This window comes from Coregonus clupeaformis, chromosome 14 (assembly GCF_020615455.1).
Source record: "Coregonus clupeaformis isolate EN_2021a chromosome 14, ASM2061545v1, whole genome shotgun sequence".
NCBI classification, from domain to species: domain Eukaryota; kingdom Metazoa; phylum Chordata; class Actinopteri; order Salmoniformes; family Salmonidae; genus Coregonus; species Coregonus clupeaformis.
This window is the reverse complement of record NC_059205.1, coordinates 40,809,219-40,830,859: the sequence shown is the minus strand read 5'-3', so window position 1 is coordinate 40,830,859 and position 21,641 is coordinate 40,809,219. Positions and strand designations below refer to the sequence as shown.

Here is a 21,641-nt window from a genome sequence, read left to right as displayed (position 1 = left end):
GTACAGCACAAACCTATTATGTTTAATCATTAATGTATTCTTTCTAAGCTAGGCATCACATCTAGTTATAAGAAAATAGGCTCCCCACACTAACAGTGTTTTGTACACAATTCTGTAAAAATGCCTCTCATTTACACAATTCATATTTACAGATAATTTAACCGCCATCAAATGTTATTATGGCACCCATGTTGGATTTTGGACGCCATATTGGATTTGAGACAAAATATAAATAATATCAAGATAATCTGTGATGGCCACCTGATTTAATTGCAAGACTAGGGGCTAAGGATACAAAATCCTTTAAGGAACCTTGGACCCCCCTCCCCAAAACAAAACACAAATCGATGTCTGAGCACCCTTGTTTTCCTTGCGCCGATTACAATAGCCACAACATTAAAAAACGTGTAACTGTATGCATTTCTGTCAGGCAGCACCATACAGTACTGAATGAGATGATGGATGGATAGATATATCTAAACCGCAAACCTGATTTTAGCTCGCCATACGGAGGCAACGGCCGTGTTAGAGAGTATCAAAACTTTTATGTATCATGGGTAGTCCTAACATTGTGACTGACTGATCTACAAATAATAATGAGTAGCTATTTCTAATGGAAGGTGATTTGTAGATCAGTCTGTCGGCAGTCGCCTGCACTATCGTCTTCGAACTAGCCCAACATCTGACATCAAGCACAGGGCGTCGGCTCTTTCACTTCAAGAACAATGCAGCTGAATGGCTTGTGAAGTGAGCATTTCGTCTACAACGTCCAATCAGAGACGTTTATAGTGGAGAGTGGCCGTTTCGATAACACAAGTCAAAATACCGTAAAAATATATATCGTAATTTTTAAAAACAAAATAAACCAAAAATTTGCTTTTTGGTGTTAATTTAAGGTTAGGATTGTAGTTAATGTTAGGGTTAACTCTAAATCTGATTTTAAGAAGATCAATTGTAGAAATAGGCGGGGTTTATGACTGTGCTAACTAGATTAGTGACGACCCTGCTCACCAAGGAAAAAAGTAATGGTTGTGGCTTGCCGAATACCAGATTTTTGTAATGTAATAACAGAAAATAAAAGCTTCAGGCTACATTTGTGTTATTTTACCCGTTGGATTTGTTTCATGCTGTCTTTCTCGGACGCTGTGTGTACCTTGTGCTGGTTGGAACAGCGATTTCTTTGAAGGTATGCGACTGTTTTGCTAGCAATTTTTAGTTAGCTGGCAATGCTAACTAGCGATGTTAGCTATGTTCAATGATTTGAGCCCTTGTTTTGCTAAATACTGTTGTAATTGCATGCAAAACATAATGGTGTATCTTACAAACTTGGTAACAATTAAGTTACTAACTAGAGCGAACACTCAGCCAATAGTGTCACCAGTATCTAGCTAAATAAATGTACTAACGTTAGCTATCTATATTTTCCACGTTGGCTCGATCATATAGAATCTCTCGCCTGTCCTGACAAACACGTTGTCAGCTTGCTGGCTAGATGGTAGTAGCTAGCCCTTAACCATACAGTTCCATTACATTACACAAGACTCATTGGATAATTTTCAAAATGTTTAGTGTTCCCACACGGCCATATCTCCATGTTACAGCGCTTGTTTATATAAGAGGGGACCACCTGTGCTAATTAACTCGTCAAGTGTAGCGGAAGTGTAGTTTCATCAGGTGGAGGCACCTAACGTTAGTTGTATGAATCTGCAAAACTGCTATATTAAGTTAAGGATTTTTTTGTCGCTTATGAAAAATAACGGCCATATGTTTCGAAAGCTGTGTCCAAACAATTATTATTGACGTTTCTAAACGTTAAAACATTACTTCGGGATTGTAATTCACATAAGGTAGTCGGGGGCGAAACTAATGGATGGAAACTGTAGGGAGAAGGCAGAATGCTATCTAGTTGTCGAGAGCTAGTTAGCTGGATAGGTAAGAAGTGCGCTTGGTCGCTAGCTAACTTTGATCCTAGTAATAACAGTTAAAGCCTAGGGGCAGTGCCTTAAGAAAGTATTCACATCCCTTGACTTTTTCCAGATTTTGTTGTTACAAAGTAGGAATAAAATTGATTTAATTGGTTTTTTTTTTGCCAATGATCTACACAAAATAATATAATGTCAAAGTGGAAGAAAAATTCAAACTTTGTTGTTTTTATTAATGGAAAATAAAACACGAATATATCTTGATTAGATAAGTATTCAACCCCCTGAGTTAGAATCACCTTTGGCAGCGATTACAGCTGTGTCTTTCTGGGTAAGTCTTTAAGACTACACCTGGATTGTACAATATTTGCTCATTATTCTTTAAAAAAAATAATCAAGTCTTGCCATAGATTTTCAAGCCGATTTAAGTCAAAACTGTAACTAGGCCACTCAGGAACATTCAATGTCATCTTGGTAAGCAACTCCTGTGTATATTTGGCCTTGTGTTGTAGGTAATTGCCCTGCTGAAAGGTGAATTTGTCTCCCAATGTCTGTTGGAAAGCAGACTAAACCAAGTTCATTACTTTTTATCCTAAAAAACTCCATAGTCCTTGCTGATGACAAGCATGCCCAACATGATGCAGCCACCACCATGCTTGAAAATATGTAGTGGTACACTCAGTGGTGTTGTTAGATTTGCCCCGCTTTCTATTCCGAACAAAAAGTTCATTTCTTTGCCACATTATTTGCAGTTTTACTTTAGTGCCTTATTGCAAACAAGATGCATGTTTTGGAATATTTTTATTCTGTACAGGCTTCATTCTTTTCACTCTGTAATTTATGTTAGTATTGTGGAGTAACTACAAAGTTGTTGATCTATCCTCAGTTATCGCCTATCACAGCCATTGAACTCTGTAACTGTTTTAAAGTCACCCTTGGCCTCATAGTGAATCCCTGAGTGATTTCCTTCCTCTCCATAAACTGAGTTAAGAAGGGCACCTGAATTTTGGTAGTGACTGGGTGTATTGATACACCATCCAAAGTGTAATTAATAACTGCACCATGCTCAAAAGGATATTCAATGTCTGCTTTTTTTTTTTTACCCATCTACCAATAGGTGCCCTTCTTTGCGAATCATTGGAAAACCTCCCTGGTCTTTGTGGTTGAATCTGTGCTTGAAATTCACTGCTCGACTGAGGGACCTTACAGATAATTGTATGTCTTAGGTACAGAGATGGGGTAGTCATAAAAAAATTATGTTAAACACTATTATTGCACACAGAGTGGGTCCATGCAACTTATTAGGTAACTTGTGAAGCACATTTTTACTCCTGAATTTATTTAGGCTTGCCATAACATAATGGTTGAATACTTATTGACTCAAGACATTTCAGCTTTTAATTTGTAATTATTTTGTAAACATTTCTAAAATCATAATTCCACTTTGACATTGTGGGGTATCGTGTGTAGATCAGTAACACTAAATCTCAAGTTAAGCCATTTTAAATTTAGGCTGTAACACAACAAAAGTCAAGGGGTGTGAATAATTCCGGCACTGTATGTCTACTAAACACAGGTTATTTATATTGGAGTAAGGCATACATTGTTGCCCTGGGGAATGTAGCTATCTAGCTCCATACTGGGGTTACAGTAGCTATAGTATTGAACTTACTATTGAGTTAGCTAAGACATTTGACAGCAGCAGATGACATGTTTCCTAATGTCAGCCCCTCCATCTCTTCTCCTCTCCCTCAGTCGATTCAGTCTTGCATGGGTCTGTAAGACGCAGCATCATGAGTGGGGAGCCAGACGCTTTGGCTGTGGTGAACCAGCTGAGGGATCTTGCTGCAGATCCCATGAACAGAAGAGCCATCGTTCAGGACCAAGGTTGCTTACCGGGACTTATCCTTTTTCTGGACCACCCCAACCCCCAGGTTGTCTACTCAGCACTCCTGGTAAGGCCCCTTGTAGCAGATGCATTGCATTCTAAAGGCGTCTGCATACATACGTTTGGTTTGCTCCTAGCAGATCTCTGCTAGGCGTACTCCCTAAAGACTTTAGCTTGAAAAACAAGAATAAAGCGGCAATATTACTGTCCCTCTTGAGCCATCGTAGCAACAACATAGTAAGACTTCCTCAAAATAGTCTGAATTAATCTAAGATAAATCAAGAAATCTGTCAAGTTTTTGCTGAGGAGGTCTTAGTCATGCAATTTTACATCTAGCTAAGATGTTTGGTGCAGTACTTCTCAAGTGAAAAAATGTGCATGAAAAACTAGGAGTGCACTGCAGACAGTAGGGCCTAGCTGGTCAATGCACCTGGTTACTGAAGTGACTTGGCTGCCTTGAAGAGTCTGTCTCTAATCGTAATCTTAATTCAAATACCATGCTCCTTAACCTTGTATGCGGAAATGTAATTGTGCTGTGGGATGAATGCGTTTCTTATGTTCCAAACTTGTGATTGTGTGCCCTTCAGGCTGTGCGCTACCTCACAGAATGCCATCAAAACAGGGAGAAGCTGAGGGGAGAGCTTGGGATGATGTTAAGTCTTCAGAATGTCATGCAAAAGTGAGTATATGGCCCTTGCGGAAGCCCAGATCATGATAGTGTTGTCTCACTCATCTTCTCTGTTGATATCATTATCAAATAGAAAATATTTTTTATTCTTTGCAAATCTTTCTTTGCATCTCTTCTTTTTCCGTGTGAGACGCACAGTTGCAAAAAAGCAACAGGTCCTAAACTCATGTCAAACATTACATAGCTCATCTCCTTAGACCCAGATGTATCTCTAAGTAGCATTTTTCTGTGTGTTCTGTCTTCTCTAAGATGTAGTGATTATGTATTTTTTAAAATATATATATATATACAAACATTCTGAGCTAGAGGTATTTTTGTAAGTCTTGCAAAAACGCATTTGTAATTTTGCTTGGGTCTCGGTTAAAGGCCCAGTGCAGTCAAACATGATTCTCCTGTGTTTTACAGTGCATTCAGAAAGTATTCAGACTCCTTTAGTTTTTACACATTTTGTTACGTTACAGCCTTCTTCTAAAATGTATGAAATAAATAAAAATCCTCATCAATCTACACACAATACCCCATAATGACAAAGTGAAAACAGGTTGTTAGACATTTTTACACAAAAAAATAAAATAAACGTATTTATATAAGTATTCAGACCCTTTGCTATGAGACTCGAAATTGAGCCCAGGTGCATCCTGTTTCCATTGATCATCCTTGAGATGTTTGTACAACTTGATTGGAGTCCACCTGTGGTAAATTCAATTGATTGGACATGATTTGGAAAGGCACACACCTGTCTATATAAGGTCCCACAGTTGACAGTGCATGTCAGAGCAAAAACCAAGCCATGAAGTCGAAGGAATTGTCCGTAGAGCTCCGAGACAGGATTGTGTCGAGGCACAGATCTGGGGAAGGGTACCAAAAAATGTCTGCAGCATTGAAGGTCCCCAAGAACACAGTGTCCTCCATCATTATTAAATGGAAGAAGTTTGGAACCACCAAGACTCTTCCTAGAGCTGGCCGCCCGGCCAAACTGAGCAATCGGGGGCGAAGGGCCAATGGTCACTCTGACAGAGGTCCAGAGTTCCTCTGTGGAGATGGGAGAACCTTCCAGAAGGACAACCATCTCTGCTGCACTCCACCAATCAGGCCTTTATGGTAGAGTGGCCAAACGGAAGCCACTCCTCAGTAAAAAGCACATGACAGCCCGCTTGGAGTTTGCCAAAAGGCACCTAAAGGACTCTCAACCATGAGAAACAAGATTCTCTGGTCTGATGAAACCAAGATTGAACTTTTTGGCCTGGATGTCAAGTGTCATGTCTGGAGGAAACCTGGCACCATCCCTACGGTGAAACATGGTGGTGGCAGCATCATGCTGTGGGGATATTTTTCAGCGGCAGGGACTGGGAGACTAGTCAGGATCGAGGGAAAGATGAACAGAGCAAAGTACAGAGAGACCCTTGATGAAACCTTCTCCAGAGCGCTCAGGACCTCAGACTGGGGCGAAGGTTCACCTTCCAACAGAACAACAACCCTAAGCACATAGCCAAGACAACGCAGGAGGGGCTTTGGGACAAGTCTCTGAATGTCCTTGAGTGGCCCAGCCAGAGCCCGGACTTGAACCCGATCGAACATCTCTGGAGAGACCTGAAAATAGCTGTGCAGTGACGCTCCCCTTCCAACCTGAGAGAGCTTGAGAGGATCTGCAGAGAAGAACGTGAGAAACTCCTCAAATACAGGTGTGCCAAGCTTGTAGCGTCATACCCAAGAAGACTTGAGGCTGTAATCGCTGCCAAAGGTGCTTTAACAAAGTACTGAGTAAAGGGTCTGAATACTTATGTAAATGTGATATTTTAATTTTTAATACATTTGCAAACATTTTGAATATCCTGTTTTTTCTTTGTCATTATGGGGTATTGTGTGTAGATTGATGGAGAAAAAATGACAATTTAATCGATTTTAAAATACGTCTGTAACGTAACAAAATGTGTAAAAAGTCAAGGGGTCTGAATACTTTCCGAATGCACTGTATATACGCTGAACAAAAATATAAACGCAACATGCAACAATTTTACTGAGTTACAGTTCATATAAGGAAATCAGTCAATTGAAATAAATAAATTGGGCCCTAATCTATGGATTTCACATGACTGGGAATACAGACATGCATTTGTTGGTCACAGATACCTTTAAAAAAAGGTAGGGGCGTGGATCAGAAAACCAATCAGTATCTGGTGTGACCACCATTTGCCTCATGCAGCGCGACACATCTCCTTCGCAGAGAGTTGATCAGGCTGTTGATTGTGGCCTGTGGAATGTTGTCCCACTCTTCAATGGCTGTGAGAAGTTGCTGGATATTGGCGGGAACTAGAACACGCTGTCCTACACATTGATCCCAAGCATGCTCAATGGATGACATGTCTGGTGAGTATGCAGGCCATGGAAGAACTGGGACATTTTCAGCTTTCAGGAATTGTGTACAGATCCTTGCGACATGGGGCTGTGCATTATCATGCTGAAACAAGGTGATGGCGGCACATGGATGGCACGACAATGGGCCTCAGCATCTCGTCACGGTATCTCTGTGCATTCAAATTTCCATCGATAAAATGCAATTGTGTTAATTGTCCATAGCTTATGCCTGCCCATACCATAACCCCACCGCCACCATGGGGCACTCTGTTCAATGTTGACATCAGCAAACCGCTCGCCCACACGACGCCATACCCGGTACAGTTGAAACCGGGATTCATCCGTGAAGAGCACACTTCTCCAGCATGCCAGTGGCCATCAAAGGTGAGCGTTTTCCCACTGAAGTCGGTTACAACACCGAACTGCAGTAAGGTCAAGACCCTGGTGAGGACGACAAGCACGCAGATGAGCTTCTCTGAGACGGTTTCTGACAGTTTGTGCAGAAATTATTCGGTTGTGCAAACCCACAGTTTCATCAGCTGTCCGGGTGGCTAGTCTCAGACGATCCCGCAGGTGAAGAAGCCGGACGTGGAGGTCCTGAGCTGGCGTGGTTACACGTGGTCTGCAGTCGAGGCCGGTTAGACGTACTGCCAAATTCTCCTTTGGAGGCGGCTTATGGTAGAAAAATGTACATTAAATCAGCCCTCAAAAGACATCTGTTGCATTGTGTTGTGTGACAAAACTGCACATTTTAGAGTGATGATGAAAACTGCACATTTTAAAATGATGATACTGCCCGTTTAGTGAAATTTCAGCCTGTTTTGGTGGGATGGATATTTGGCCTGCCTGGTGACATCACCAGGAGGTAAATTAGTTGATAGACGAATAAGAAAGAGTTCCAAACCTCTCTGCCAATAAGTTTTATTAGTCGGCTGGACCTCACTAAAGTCCCATGGTTCACTTCATTACTCCCTTCTTGTTTACAAAGCTCTGCTCCACAAGCTTCCAACATACCTCACTTCCCTGTTGAAATAAAACAAATATGAGATACTAAACCCGTTCGCAGGGTTGGTTAACTCTTGAGGTCCCGCTTGTATCCACAAAGTTTGGTAAATCCGCCTTTAGTTTTAACGCACCCCAGTTATGGAATATTTTACAAAACAAATTGCACCTGGATTCCCTGGTGCCGTAAGGATAGTTTAAAACTCTGTTGTTAATTGAGTTCACTGAAGTGTGCAATTGTTTCAATTGACTATTATAACTTGCTGTAATGTACACTGAGTGTACAAAACATTAGGAACACCTTCCTAATATTGAGTTGCACCCCCTTTTGCCCTCAGAACAGCCTCAATTCGTCAGGGCATGGACTCTACAAGGTGTCAAGCGTTCCACAGGGATGCTGGCCCATGTTGACTCCGATGCTTCCCACAGTTGTGTCTAGTTGGCTGGATGTCCTTTGGGTGGTGGACCATTCTTGATACACATGGGAAACTGTTGAGCATGAAAAAACCCAGCAGCATTGCAGTTCTTGACACACTCAAACTGGTACCTGCCACCTGCCGTGTTCAAAGGCACAATCTATGTCTCAATTGACTGAAGGCTTAAAAATCCTTCTTTAACCTGTCACCTCCCCTTCATCTACACTGATTTGAAGTGGATTTAACAAGTGACATCAATAAGGGATCATTAGCTTTCACCTGGTCAGTCTGTCTATGTCAAGTGTACAAAATCTTCATGATGTTTGTCTATAAAATGTATCTTCTCCAACCAGCCACACAGTCCTTTAAACATTGCTCATAATCCTCCACATATCGTCAGGGCATGGCAATTGTTTTGAATGTTTTGTACACTCAGTGTATTTATAGCTGTCTTGTAGTTTTTATCTTTTGTTTTTGTGTTGTCCTCAGGGAACCATTGCAAATGAGACACTGGTCTCAATTGGGCTCCCCTGAATAAATAATAATGTATGGGATACACATGGTACACTTGCAGGTTCCTTCTGACAATGCAACAACAATAAGAAATAATAAAAGATAAGAATACCAACATAAAGTAAATGGCTCAGTAGAATAAAATAAACATTTTAGCATAAATCTAATACAGGATAACAGATATGTTTATATCAATAACAGCTATGTTTTCAGTTTTCCCCTCCCAACTCAGACCACTCACAGACAGTCCTAGGAAAAGTCTTGCTTGATAAATTGCTCTTTGCTAAAAAGCTATTTTTGTATTTTTTGGACAATTGTTTATAAAAAACAATCACAGTAAGGTACTTAATTGTTACCCAGAAATTATTTGATATTGAGATAAAAACGGCTGCATTGGGCCTTTAAGAGCCAGTACGTTAACACTATGTTGAGATGATGACTAAAATCTTCCATCTCTTTCCCCCTTAGGACAACCACCCCGGGAGAGACCAAGCTGCTGGCCTCAGAAATATATGAACTCCTCCAGGCCTCTAACAGTGAGGATGCAGGCAAGCCAGAGGAGGGGCCCTCCTGCAGACGCAAGGCCCAGTTCTTCCTGGGCTCCACCAACAAGCGGGCCAAAACAGTGGTCCTCCACATAGATGGCCTGGATGACTCTGTGAGTGCCCCCATACTGATCAATAAGTATATTGATAAGGAGACGGCACACCATGTTAGCTCCAGTAACTTCTTTACTAAGATAAAACTGTATATGTTACACAGAGCATTATGGGTTCTGTAATACATTATGCTATAGTAAGTAGCTATTAGTTAAGGGGAAAGTTCTGGTATTCCACTACCTGATGTAAGGTGAGTTTATACATTTATTCCCATTCATCTCCAGAGCCGGAGGAGCATTTGTGAAGAGGCCCTGTTGAAGATCCGAGGTGTCATCAGCATCACATTCCAGATGGCCGTTAAGAGGTGCATCATCAGAATACGCTCAGACCTGAAGGCAGAGGTGAGTCACATTCTGTCTGTCCTATTACAGCATATTCTGGGGAGGGGATGGAGGAGGGCAGAGGTGAGTCTAATCTCGGCAACCCAGAATCAATATCTTGCAGCTACTTGATTAGCTGGGGAAGATATGAGATATAACACTAGAGTGAGTGGCAGAACCAGGATGGATCCTCTTTGGTAGCTCAACCCAACTCTCTCTGCAAGTCTCGGGCAAGTGTATGGGGCAAAAGTCCCCTCCCCTTCCAAAATTTGAAAGATACCAGGTGTAGGTGCACACCCTGTGAAATTATAATTTGTCCAAATAACCAGCCTTGAAAAATCAGCACACCGGAACAGTTGTTCCTGGTTATTCGTCAAATCCCATAGTGCTTGGACAGATGTTAAACGTATGTCCACGAGAGATTAAGGTGAGTCAAACAACCTGCAGCCCTGTAACAACACATTCTGGGGAGGGGGGAGGGAATCATGGCTGACGTGTGTCGTTAATTGAAAACTCTGCTTCCTCTGTAGGCTCTGGGTTCTGCCATCGCCTCAACCGAAGTAATGAAAGCTCAACAGGTGGTCAGGGGAAAGGATGGAAATGAGGTGTGTCTTTCTGAATTAATTTCCAGTTTTATGTTTCTGTTGTTTTAACAGAGCCTTGGTTGAATCAGTGTTGTTTTCTAGTCTGTCAATTTAATTCAATTTAATTTAATTCCCAGAGAAGGTCTTTACAAATATTATCAAGTAATGATCTTATCTCAAGGACAAAGCTTACAAAAAGGAGTTGGGTATCTAATCAGAATCTAAATTCAAATACCATGGTCCTTGACCTTGTATGCCGGGAATATAATCTACCTTGGGGTGCACATTGAATTGAGCACTTCCTTTTGCTGTTTAGGTAATCATCCCATTCCCAGAGGACGGTTCGGTAGCGGTGGAGCAGAATGTGGATCTTCCAGACTACCTTCCAGAGGAGGAGAGCCCGTCCCAGGAGCCAGACAAGGCTGTGACCCGCGTGGGCACAGGGCAGGACGGAGCAGGCTGGCTCGGCACTGCGGCTAACTTTCTGTCCCGCTCTTTCTACTGGTGACTCCCAGACCACTTACACCTCTTCAGACAGAATCAGGCTCCCAGCTGCCAAAGAACTGGACAGCTGCCAAAGGCAATGTGTAACAACAAACGATTCCAATGGTATGCAGTACACACATGCACGCAACCACAATCTTACACACACTCCCACCTGGCACCATACAGAGTCACCAAGCCATTGAGGGAGAGGACCGGCTTCCGGAATGGATTCTTATTTCTTATCTTTTGGGTTTTAATTGAGAGCTAGACTATTCTTTCTGCAAATGTAAACGGGTCCATGTATTTGAAAACCAAAATGTCTTATTGTGAGCTTTATTGTGGCAACATTAATAGAAGTTGATCCATCAGAAACGTTGCCACAAAATGAAGTTCCTGTATTTAGAATGATTTGAAGGATCTGAACTCATTAATGGTCTTTTTAACCTATCTTTGAACAAGAACAGACTCATCCTTCCCTCTTTTCTCAATGGGTGTTCTAGAATATGCAGTAATCAGCGTGTGTTCAGTTATCGTGCCTTCTGTTTTGTTTACATGGATACCCTTGCTTGGCTGACTGTCTGCTTTAGTTCTGAAGCCTGTAAGGCTCCTTCCTTTAATATACCAAAGGTTACTGATGCAGACACTGTATAAACTCCAATGTGGGTACTCTTTCAATTCCAATGCCAACTTAAATCATTCATGGGATATATGTGGAGGATTATGAGCAATGTTTAAAGGACTGTGTGGCTGGTTGGAGAAGAGACATTTTATCTATAGTAAAAGCATAAAGATTTTGCACAGTCTGAGCACTGTGTGGTATTCTCGAACAATGTGGTGTCATGCTTTATTAGCTTGGTTTATGTTGAGTATTGCTCATTACAGAACAATATTAGTATATATTTCCTAAGGAAGAGCATTGTTCCTCTTTAAGGGACAGCCTCTGACATTTTTTGGGGAATAACATTCCTTTCTCCAATGTCTTGCATGATTTAATGCATATTTAAAAATAATACAAGGCTAAACCTAATCTCTCGTGGACAGACTACATAAACATTAATGGTCGAGCATCTGATCAAATTACGCAAGATTTACGTTCTGGGCATACCGAGATTAGGCTGAACCTAACATGATTATTTTTCTCTGAATATATGTAGATGGAAATAAACATTGTGTTAGATTTAATTGGAAATGGATTGGCCAGCAGTGTCCTTAAACCTGTGGTTAAAAGGAGCTCATGTGGGTGCTGCCTTCTGTCAGGGTCATCGTTAAGTGTCGAACAGTGAATGTTTTAGATGGTTCGGTCAATATAATGGATAACTTGCCCATTGCCCAGCCTCTGAAATGGCTATGCTGTCAGTGCATGTTACAGTGTATGAATGGGAAATGTTTCTGCTGAGCTTATTACTGTTCAAAGTAAATCTCTGCATGAGAAGTCTTCAGTTTGGACCACCTATAGTACAGATAACAATCACTTTTTAAAGTTTTCCCACTGCCTCAAGGAAAAGTTCAATTTCTGCCAAGTGTTTCTTGAAAGTGTCATTTTCTGTCTGTGGAAGGAAAGAATACTTGTATAGAATTGTCTAGAAATGTACTGTTGTATTAAATGTCCAATTGTTCATTTTATGGATGCTGATGGGATAGGATACTGCCTTGTGAATGGAGGACATGACAGTTTGTTCAACATGACAATTAAAGATGTACACTATGTAACATGGTTTGGTTTCAATGAATTAATTAATTTCCCTTTTATAGACAACTGATGTCTTTTTCACATTACTGAGAAGTGTCTTTGACTATTTCTCACTTTTATTTACAGTGTCAACAATGTACTGTATAATAGACAGCTAATGCCCTTAACAGTATCGCAAGAGACCGTCAAACCCACTGGCTTGGCTTCCCTCTGTATGGGAATTTGCTTGTGTTTGAATTCCCAGAAAAGTGGAGAGAAACAGAATGTTGTTCCCCTGGGACATTACAAAAGGGCCTTGTCTTTGAGCTCCTTCCCAAAATGCATGATTTTCTCACTATTACTTTGGACCCAATAGGCTTGGAAAATGTCCAAACTCCCACATTTGAAACCAGTGGGGCCCTGTAGAGGAGAACAGAACAGAGGATGAGGATTATGCTACGGTCCATCTTGGCTAAGGCCCTCATTTATGGGTTTAGGCTAAAGTTCTCTCCACTGACTTATCCTTGCTGCAATCCCAGCTCTTGTGACCTGCTCAACTGCCTGGAAGAAAAACGTGTTAACTTACACTTCCAGACAGCTATGTCCATACATCAACAAGTCTAGGTTTAGTTTTACCACAGGGTTGGTATATTATTGAAGTAGAGGTGAAAACAGGACAGCCACAAGACACAGACAGAAAAGAGCAGTGCTGCTGTTGTCATATGGTAACTGACTGACAATCCCAATGACAATGCAGAGGAAGCAAAGCCTCATGTGATCTCAGCAGAGAAGCATCAATGGAATTCCCTTTGTGAATCTGCCCGCTATCATCGCCATAGCTGCCTTTTATTCACGTTGCAACAATGGGCAAACTGCATTCAGCAGCACACTCCATGCATACTGTAAGAACAATCAAAAAGGAAGCCTCTGCTTTTTCCCCTTTTCTTCAGGAGCTTACCTCTGTCTGAATGTCAAACTCTACGCTACCAATTATTGCTTGCATTCCAGAGTGACTTAGTCAGCATAGTTTTCTTTAATGAGTAAAATATTGAGGTATATTGCAATACAATACAGTAGACATAGGGTGTCACTATTGCATCATCATTGTGTAGTTGTTAATCCACCAAGCTGCTTGATCATATACACTGAGTATACCAAACATTAAGAACACCTTCCTAATATTGAGTTCCCCCCAATTCGTCGGGATATTGACTCTACAAGGTGTCGAAAGAGTTCCACAGGGACATACACGGAAAACTGTTGAGCGTGAAAAACCCAGCAGTGTTGCAGTTCTTGACACACTCAAACCGGTGTGCCTGGCACCTATCACAATATCCCCTTCAAAGGCACTTACATTTTTTGTCTTGCCCATTCACCCTCTGAATGGCACACATACACAATCCATGTCTCAATTGTTCAAGGCTTAAAAATCCTTCTTTCATCTGCATTGATTGAAGTGGATTTAACAAGTGACGTTAATAAGGGATCATAGCTTTCACCTGGTCAGTCTATTTCATGGAAAGAGCAGGTGTTCTTAATGTGTTGTACACTCAGTGTAGAGTGGGCATATGTCACGGCGGGTCTGAACCCTGATCTCTCACTGAAGATACCAAAGTCTTGACCATTAGACCAAGAGGAAATTCCCTATGTTTCGAGGGTGACACTGAGTTTGAAGTCGCAGGCAGGGCTACCTCATTATGAGACCACCAGCCTGACTCATGTCCGCTATACATATTCTTCCCGATCCCTTATAAAAAGGGATACAAAAAATACATGTATAATACTTTCATTGATCTTATCTAATATTACAATATGAAGCGCAGAAAGAAATGGGCAGAGCCATGTAAAATGAGAAAAGGTGGTCATTTACCCCCTGCCAATAGCTATTCCCTTACAATACAATATGTTGTGTGTTAGGCTTCCTCTTAGTACTCTGTATTCAGAGAGGGGAATACTTGTCATCAGAGGGGCATGAGAGAGACCTGTGCCAGGACCTACTGAGAGCTATTTACTTAGCAGCACACAAACTACCGCAGCCAGGGGTTTTTACGGACAAGAGGGAGGTGGCATGATAGAGGCTACAGGAGGTCGATATACTGTAGCTTTGCTAAATAGAATAGGGCTTAAGGTAAGGGCATGCAACATTGTTTTGAATGAGAACCACTTGGTCATACATTATTGCTATTAATTCTTATCAGAACCTGACTGCCTTTGCTGCGGTTGGAACAAGCTCATGATTACGAAATGATAATGGCCTTAGTGATATTTCATTAGAGGTTGTAGATGATTTGTTGCTGTCACAGCAATTGTGTCCTTCAAGAGGGGCTTGACTAGAGTATGGGGACCGCATAGCTCAGAATGTCTGAATAATATAGCTCAATGAAAATATGAGAGGGCGGAGGAGTAGCTTCACATGTTAAATATTTATGTTTTAGCATTGATATGAATAATAATAAATTTAATTTATATAACACTATTTATTATACAGATAATATCAAAGACTAAATAGTTCTGACCAACATTTTATCAAAATTACCTTGTTTATTCTCTTTCCCTGTTTGGTGGTGTGCAATCAATCAAGATCAATTAACCAAAATGCTGAATCATTAAAGTCATTATCATTAGTTGAGGTAATTAAGTAATTATCCCTATTTGCAAAATGAATGGCACATTAGCTGTGTTGAATATTGAATCTCCTGCTCTCCAGATTTATTATTTTTAGGAGTTGTGATAAACAGTTTTTCAGATTAGACAACTTTCCATCCAGTGGTGTAAAAATACTTTAAAGTACTACTTAAGTATTTTTGGGGGGTATCTGTACTTTACTTTACTATTTCTATTTTTGAAAACTTTTACTTTTACTCCACTACATTCCTACTCCATACATTTTCCCTGACACCCAAAAGTACTCATTACTTTTTGAATGCATAACAGGACAGGAAAATGGTCCAATTCACGCACTTACTGTATCAAGAGAACCTCCCTGGTCATCCCTAATGCCTCTGATCCGGCAGATTCACTAAACACAAATGCTTCATTTGTAAATTATGTCTGAGTGTTGGAGTGTGCCCCTGACAATCCGTCAAATTTTTTAAAATAAGAGAAAATTGTGCCGTCTGGTTTGCCTAATAGAAGGAATTTGAAATGATTATATATTTTTGATACTTAAGTATATTTAGAATCAAATACTTTTAGACTTTTACTCAGTAGTATTTTACTGGGTGACATTCACTTTTTCTTGAGTCATTTTCTATGAAGGTATCTTTACTTTTACTCAAGTATGGCAGTTGGGTACTTTTTCCACCACTGTTTCCATCTGGAATTGATTCTTTACAATAATCATTAAGATCTGAATGATAAAATCAACATGTGATCCTGTATCATCTCACCTAATCTTCAAGAGTGACGTAGTGTTGGAGGTGAATCAAAGCAAGTAAATACAGTGCCTTGCAAAAGTATTCATCCCCCTTGGCGTTTTTCCTATTTTGTTGCATTACAACCTGTAATTTAAATTGATTTTTATTTGGATTTCATGTAATGGACATACACAAAATAGTCCAAATTGGTGAAGTGAAATGAAAAAAAGAACTTGTTTCAAAAATTCAAAAGAAATTAATAACGGAAAAGTGGTGTGTGCATATGTATTCACCCCCTTTGCTATGAAGCTCCTAAATAAGATCTGGTGCAACCAATTACCTTCAGAAGTCACATAATTAGTTAAATAAACTCCACCTGTGTGCAATCTAAGTGTCACATGATCTCAGTATATATACACCTGTTCTGAAAGGCCCCAGAGTCTGCAACACCACTAAGCAAGGGGCACCACCAAGCAAGCGGCACCATGAAGACCAAGGAGCTCTCCAAACAGGTCAGGGACAAAGTTGTGGAGAAGTACAGATCAGGGTTGGGTTATAAAAACATATCAGAAACTTTGAACATCCCATGGAGCACCATTAAATCCATTCTAAAAAAACTGTAAAAGAATATGGCACCACAACAAACCTGCCAAGAGAGGGCCGCCCACCAAAACTCACAGACCAGGCAAGGAGGGCATTAATCAGAGAGGCAACAAAGATACCAAAGATAACACTAAAGGAGCTGCAAAGCTCCACAGCGGAGATTAGAGTATCTGTCCATAGGACCACTTTAAGCCGTACACTCCACAGAGCTGGGCTTTACGGAAGAGTGGCCAGAAAAAAGCCATTGCTTAAAGAAAAGAATAAGCAAACCCGTTTGGTGTTCGCCAACAGGCACATGGGAGACTCCCCAAACATATGGAAGAAGGTACTCTGGTCAGATGAGATCAAATTTAGCTTTTTGGCCATCAAGGAAAACGCTATGTCTGGCGCAAACCCAACACCTCTCATCACCCCAAGAACACCATCCCCACAGTGAAGCATGGTGGTGGCAGCATCATGCTGTGGGGATGTTTTTCATCGGCAGGGACTGGGAAACTGGTCAGAATTGAAGGAATGATGGATGGCGCTAAATACAGGGAAATTCTTGAGGGAAACCTGTTTCAGTCTTCCAGAGATTTGAGACTGGGACGGAGGTTCACCTTCCAGCAGGACAATGACCCTAAGCATACTGCTAAAGCAACACTTGAGTGGTTTAAGGGGAAACATTTAAATGTCTTGGAATGGCCTAGTCAAAGCCCAGACCTCAATCCAATTGAGAATCTGTGGTATGACTTAAAGATTGCTGTACACCAGCGGAACCCATCCAACTTGAAGGAGCTGGAGCAGTATTGCCTTAAAGAATGGGCAAAAATCCCAGTGGCTAGATATACCCCAAGAGACTTGCAGCTGTAATTGCTGCAAAAGGTGGCTCTACAAAATATTGACTTTGGGGAGGTGAATAGTTATGCACGCTCAGGTTTTCTGTTTTTTTGGTCTTATTTCTTGTTTGTTTCACAATAAAACATATTTTGCATCTTCAAAATGGTAGGCATGTTGTATAAATCAAATGATACAAACCCCCAAAAAATCAATTTTAATTCCAGGTTGTAAGGCAACAAAATAGGAAAAATGCCAAGGGGGGTGAATACTTTCGCAAGCCACTGTACATCAAAACATAATGGGTTGAACTGGTTGGGATTGTTTACAGACAAAACGTCCAAAGGACTTAATACTGAACACCGGCCTCTATCATGTTGGTCAGATTAATTAATATTTACATACAGGTCTTTTTTGTAGTTTCTGTCAGTTGGAGGCTAGCGTTGTAAACAAAGGATCATGGCACATTGAAGGTCATTCATGCACGGTTTCCTCTTCAAGGGAGGGAGCCTATGTAGAAGAAGCAGAGAGAACAGAATAGACCATGAAGTCCCAGCCCATATGGCACTCCTCCCACACCCAGCTGGGCTCGCCATGTGTGGCGTCAACACACTGCAACATGCATGGAACAGGCACACACACACACGCATGCACCTGATTGATTACCATACTGACCTTGCGGAGTATGTGTGATTATTTACAGTAGTCATTACTGTGTATGAACCAAAGGAACCAGGTCATCAATAGACTGAGGAGAGAGTATGGGCTGTCTATAGACCTCAAAAAGCTGTTGAAAAGGTCTACACTGTATATCAGCCAGGCGGCTTGCGGTCGTCAGACTGGTGTTTTTAGAAAGTCAAGCCGATGATTTAATATCCCCAGAGTGCAATGGAATGCAAATACTGTATCTGCAGATGGTCTGTAAAGTGATGCATTACCCCTTGTAGCCATTTATTGAAGGCCAGAATCTTTATACCTCTCAAACTCATTAATTTGGCCATAATTGTCATCGGACCTGAGTCAAGCTGAGATGTATTTTTGGTTGTGAGCCACTGGAAAGCAGTTATTGTCAGTGATGGCTGTTTGCTGACAGCCGTGACATACTAATAGGGGAGTAAATAAAGGGTTTTCTGACACTTTTCAAGGATTTCTGTATCTTTCCTTGGTCATTGTCAACATGACTCACATAGCAGAACAATAACTAATATGGTTGGCTGACATAATCAAATGTACCATCAAAAGCATTGTGACTGGTGGTATCACCACCTGGTATGGCAACTTCTCCGCCAGCGACCGCAAGGCCCAACAGCAGGGGATGCGGACAGCCCAGCGCATCAATGGGAGCGAGCTCCCAGCCATCCAAGACATTAATGCCAGGCGGTGTCTGAGAAAGGCCCGAAAAACTGCCAAGGACTACAGCCACCCGAGCCATGGACTGTTCTCTCTGCTCCCGTCCAGCAGATGGTACCGGAGCATCGGGTCGCGGACCAACAGGCTCTGAAAGCTCTTCTTTCCTCAGGCCGTAAGACTGTTGAATAGCTAACTACCCCTGCCCTCCCTCCCACAGACTATCCACACTGACTACCTGCACGGACTCTTTGCTCATCCTCAGATCTCTAACACACTAGCCACACACACCTACACTGACATGCTTCACATTCACTTATAAAAAGTATTTGATCCCCTGCTGATTTTGTACGTTTGCCCACTGACAAAGAAATGATCAGTCTATAATTTTAATGGTAGGTTTATTTGAACAGTGAGAGACAGAATAACAACACAAAAATCCAGAAAAACGCATGTCAAAAATGTTATAAATTGATTTGCATTTTAATGAGGGAAATAAGTATTTGACCCCTCTGCAAAACATGACTTAGTACTTGGTGGCAAAACCCTTGTAGGCAATCACAGAGGTCAGACGTTTCTTGTAGTTGGCCACCAGGTTTGCACACATCTCAGGAGGGATTTTGTCCCACTCCTCTTTGCAGATCTTCTCCAAGTCATTAAGGTTTTGAGGCTGACGTTTGGCAACTCGAACCTTCAGCTCCCTCCACAGATTTTCTATGGGATTAAGGTCTGGAGACTGGCTAGGCCACTCCAGGACCTTAATGTGCCTCTTCTTGAGCCACTCCTTTGTTGCCTTGGCCGTGTGTTTTGGGTCATTGACATGCTGGAATACCCATCCACGACCCATTTTCAATGCCCTGGCTGAGGGAAGGAGGTTCTCTCCCAAGATTTGACGGTACATGGCCCCGTCCATCGTCCCTTTGATGTGGTGAAGTTGTCCTGTCCCCTTAGCAGAAAAACACCCCCAAAGCATAATGTTTCCACCTCCATGTTTGATGGTGGGGATGGTGTTCTTGGGGTCATAGGCAGTATTCCTCCTCCTCCAAACACGGCGAGTTGAGTTGATGCCAAAGAGCTCCATTTTGGTCTCATCTGACCACAACACTTTCACCCAGTTCTCCTCTGAATCATTCAGATATTCATTGGCAAACTTCAGACGTGCCTATGCTTCCCTCCAGTCCCTCGACTTTTTGGCGCTGACGAAAACATGGATTACCACTGAAAACACTGCTACTCCTACTGCTCTCTCCTCGTCTGACCATGTGTTCTCGCATACCCCAAGAGCATCTGGTCAGCGGGGTGGTGGCACAGGAATCCTCATCTCTCCTAAGTGGACATTCTCTCTTTCTCCCCTGACCCATCTGTCTATCTCCTCATTTGAATTCCATGCTGTCACAGTCACTAGCCCATTCAAGCTTAACATCCTTATCATTTATCGCCCTCCAGGTTCCCTTGGAGAGTTCATCAATGAGCTTGACGCCTTGATAAGTTCCTTTCCTGAGGATGGCTCACCCCTCACAGTCTACCTTTGACTCATTTCTCTCTGCCTCCTTCTTTCCACTCCTCTCCTCTTTTGACCTCACCCTCTCACCCTCTCACCGTCCCCCCCTACTCACAAGGCAGGCAATACACTTGACCTCATCTTTACTAGATGCTGTTCTTCTACTAAGCTCACTGCAACTCGGCTCAGTCCTCCCCTCCTGCTCCTGCTCCGTGGCTTGACGACTCATTGCGCGCTCACAGAACAGGGCTCCGGGCAGCCGAGCGGAAATGGAGAAATACTAGACTCCCTGCAGACCTGGCATCTTTTCACTCCCTCCCCTCTACATTTTCTTCCCCTGTTTCTGCTGCTAAAGCCACTTTCTACCACTCTAAATTCCAAGCATCTGCCTCTAACCCTAGGAAGCTCTTTGCCACCTTCTCCTCACTGCTGAATCCTTCTCCCTCTCCCCCCCCCCCTCCTCCCTCTCTGTGGATGACTTCGTCAACCATTTTGAAAAGAAGGTTGATGACATCCGATCCTCGTTTGTTAAGTCAAATGACACCGCTGGTCCTGCTCACACTGCCCTACCCTATGCTTTGACTTCTTTCTCCCCTCTCTCTCCAGATGAAATCTTGCGACTTGTGACGGCCGGCCGCCCAACAACCTGCCCGCTTGACCCTATCCCCTCCTCTCTTCTCCAGACCATTTCCGGAGACCTTCTCCCTTACCTCACCTCGCTCATCAACTCATCCTTGACCGCTGGCTATGTCCCTTCCGTCTTCAAGAGAGCGAGAGTTGCACCCCTTTTCAAAAAACCTACACTCGATCCCTCCGATGTCAACAACTACAGACCAGTATCCCTTCTTTCTTTTCTCTCCAAAACTCTTGAGCGTGCCGTCTCTAGCCAACTCTCCTGCTATCTCTCTCAGAATGACCTTCTTGATCCAAACCAGTCAGGTTTCAAGACTGGTCATTCAACTGAGACTGCTCTTCTTTGTGTCATGGAGGCTCACCGCACTGCTAAAGCTAACTCTCTCTCCTCTGCTCTTGTCCTTCTAGACCTATCTGCTGCCTTTGATACTGTGAACCATCAGATCCTCCTCTCCACCCTCTCCGAGTTGGGCATCTCCGGCGCGGCTCACTCTTGGATTGCGTCCTACATGACAGGTCGCTCCTACCAGGTGGCGTGGCGAGAATCTGTCTCCGCACCACGTGCTCTCACCACTGGTGTCCCCCAGGGCTCAGTTCTAGGCCCGCTCCTATTCTCGCTATACACCAAGTCACTTGGCTTTGTCATATCCTCACATGGCCTCTCCTATCATTGCTACGCAGACGACACACAACTAATCTTCTCCTTTCCCCCTTCTGATAACCAGGTGGCGAATCGCATCTCTGCATGTCTGGCAGACATATCAGTGTGGATGACAGATCACCACCTCAAGCTGAACCTCGGCAAGACGGAGCTGCTCTTCCTCCCGGGGAAGGACTGCCCATTCCATGATCTCGCCATCACAATTGACAACTCCGTTGTGTC

At 42.4% G+C, this 21,641-nt stretch overlaps 1 protein-coding gene across 2 annotated transcripts; it reads left to right on the top strand.

Moving 5' to 3' along the window:
- Positions 1 to 962: 962 nt before the first annotated feature.
- Positions 963 to 12,547, top strand: LOC121580894 (armadillo repeat-containing protein 1). Of its 2 annotated transcripts, none has more exons than XM_041896052.2 (7): positions 963 to 1,186; positions 3,678 to 3,877; positions 4,398 to 4,489; positions 9,253 to 9,442; positions 9,668 to 9,784; positions 10,294 to 10,368; positions 10,664 to 12,547. In XM_041896052.2, exons 2-7 carry the CDS (start codon positions 3,716 to 3,718, stop codon positions 10,853 to 10,855), a joined length of 828 nt encoding a protein of 275 aa, XP_041751986.1. In that variant the 5' UTR covers positions 963 to 1,186; positions 3,678 to 3,715; the 3' UTR covers positions 10,856 to 12,547. The 2 variants fall into 2 exon arrangements, with proteins under 2 accessions (XP_041751986.1, XP_041751985.1); XM_041896051.2 differs by lacking the exon at positions 963 to 1,186 and adding an exon at positions 1,738 to 1,932.
- Positions 12,548 to 21,641: the final 9,094 nt, after the last annotated feature.

Coding starts and splice junctions, on each gene's coding strand:
- LOC121580894 (XM_041896051.2), top strand. CDS start 1,896: ATGCTATCTAGTTGTCGAGAGCTAGTTAGCTGGATAG. Junction 1,933..3,677: donor AGAGCTAGTTAGCTGGATAG/GTAAGAAGTGCG, acceptor CCTCTCCCTCAG/TCGATTCAGTCTTGCATGGG. Junction 4,490..9,252: donor CTTCAGAATGTCATGCAAAA/GTGAGTATATGG, acceptor TTTCCCCCTTAG/GACAACCACCCCGGGAGAGA.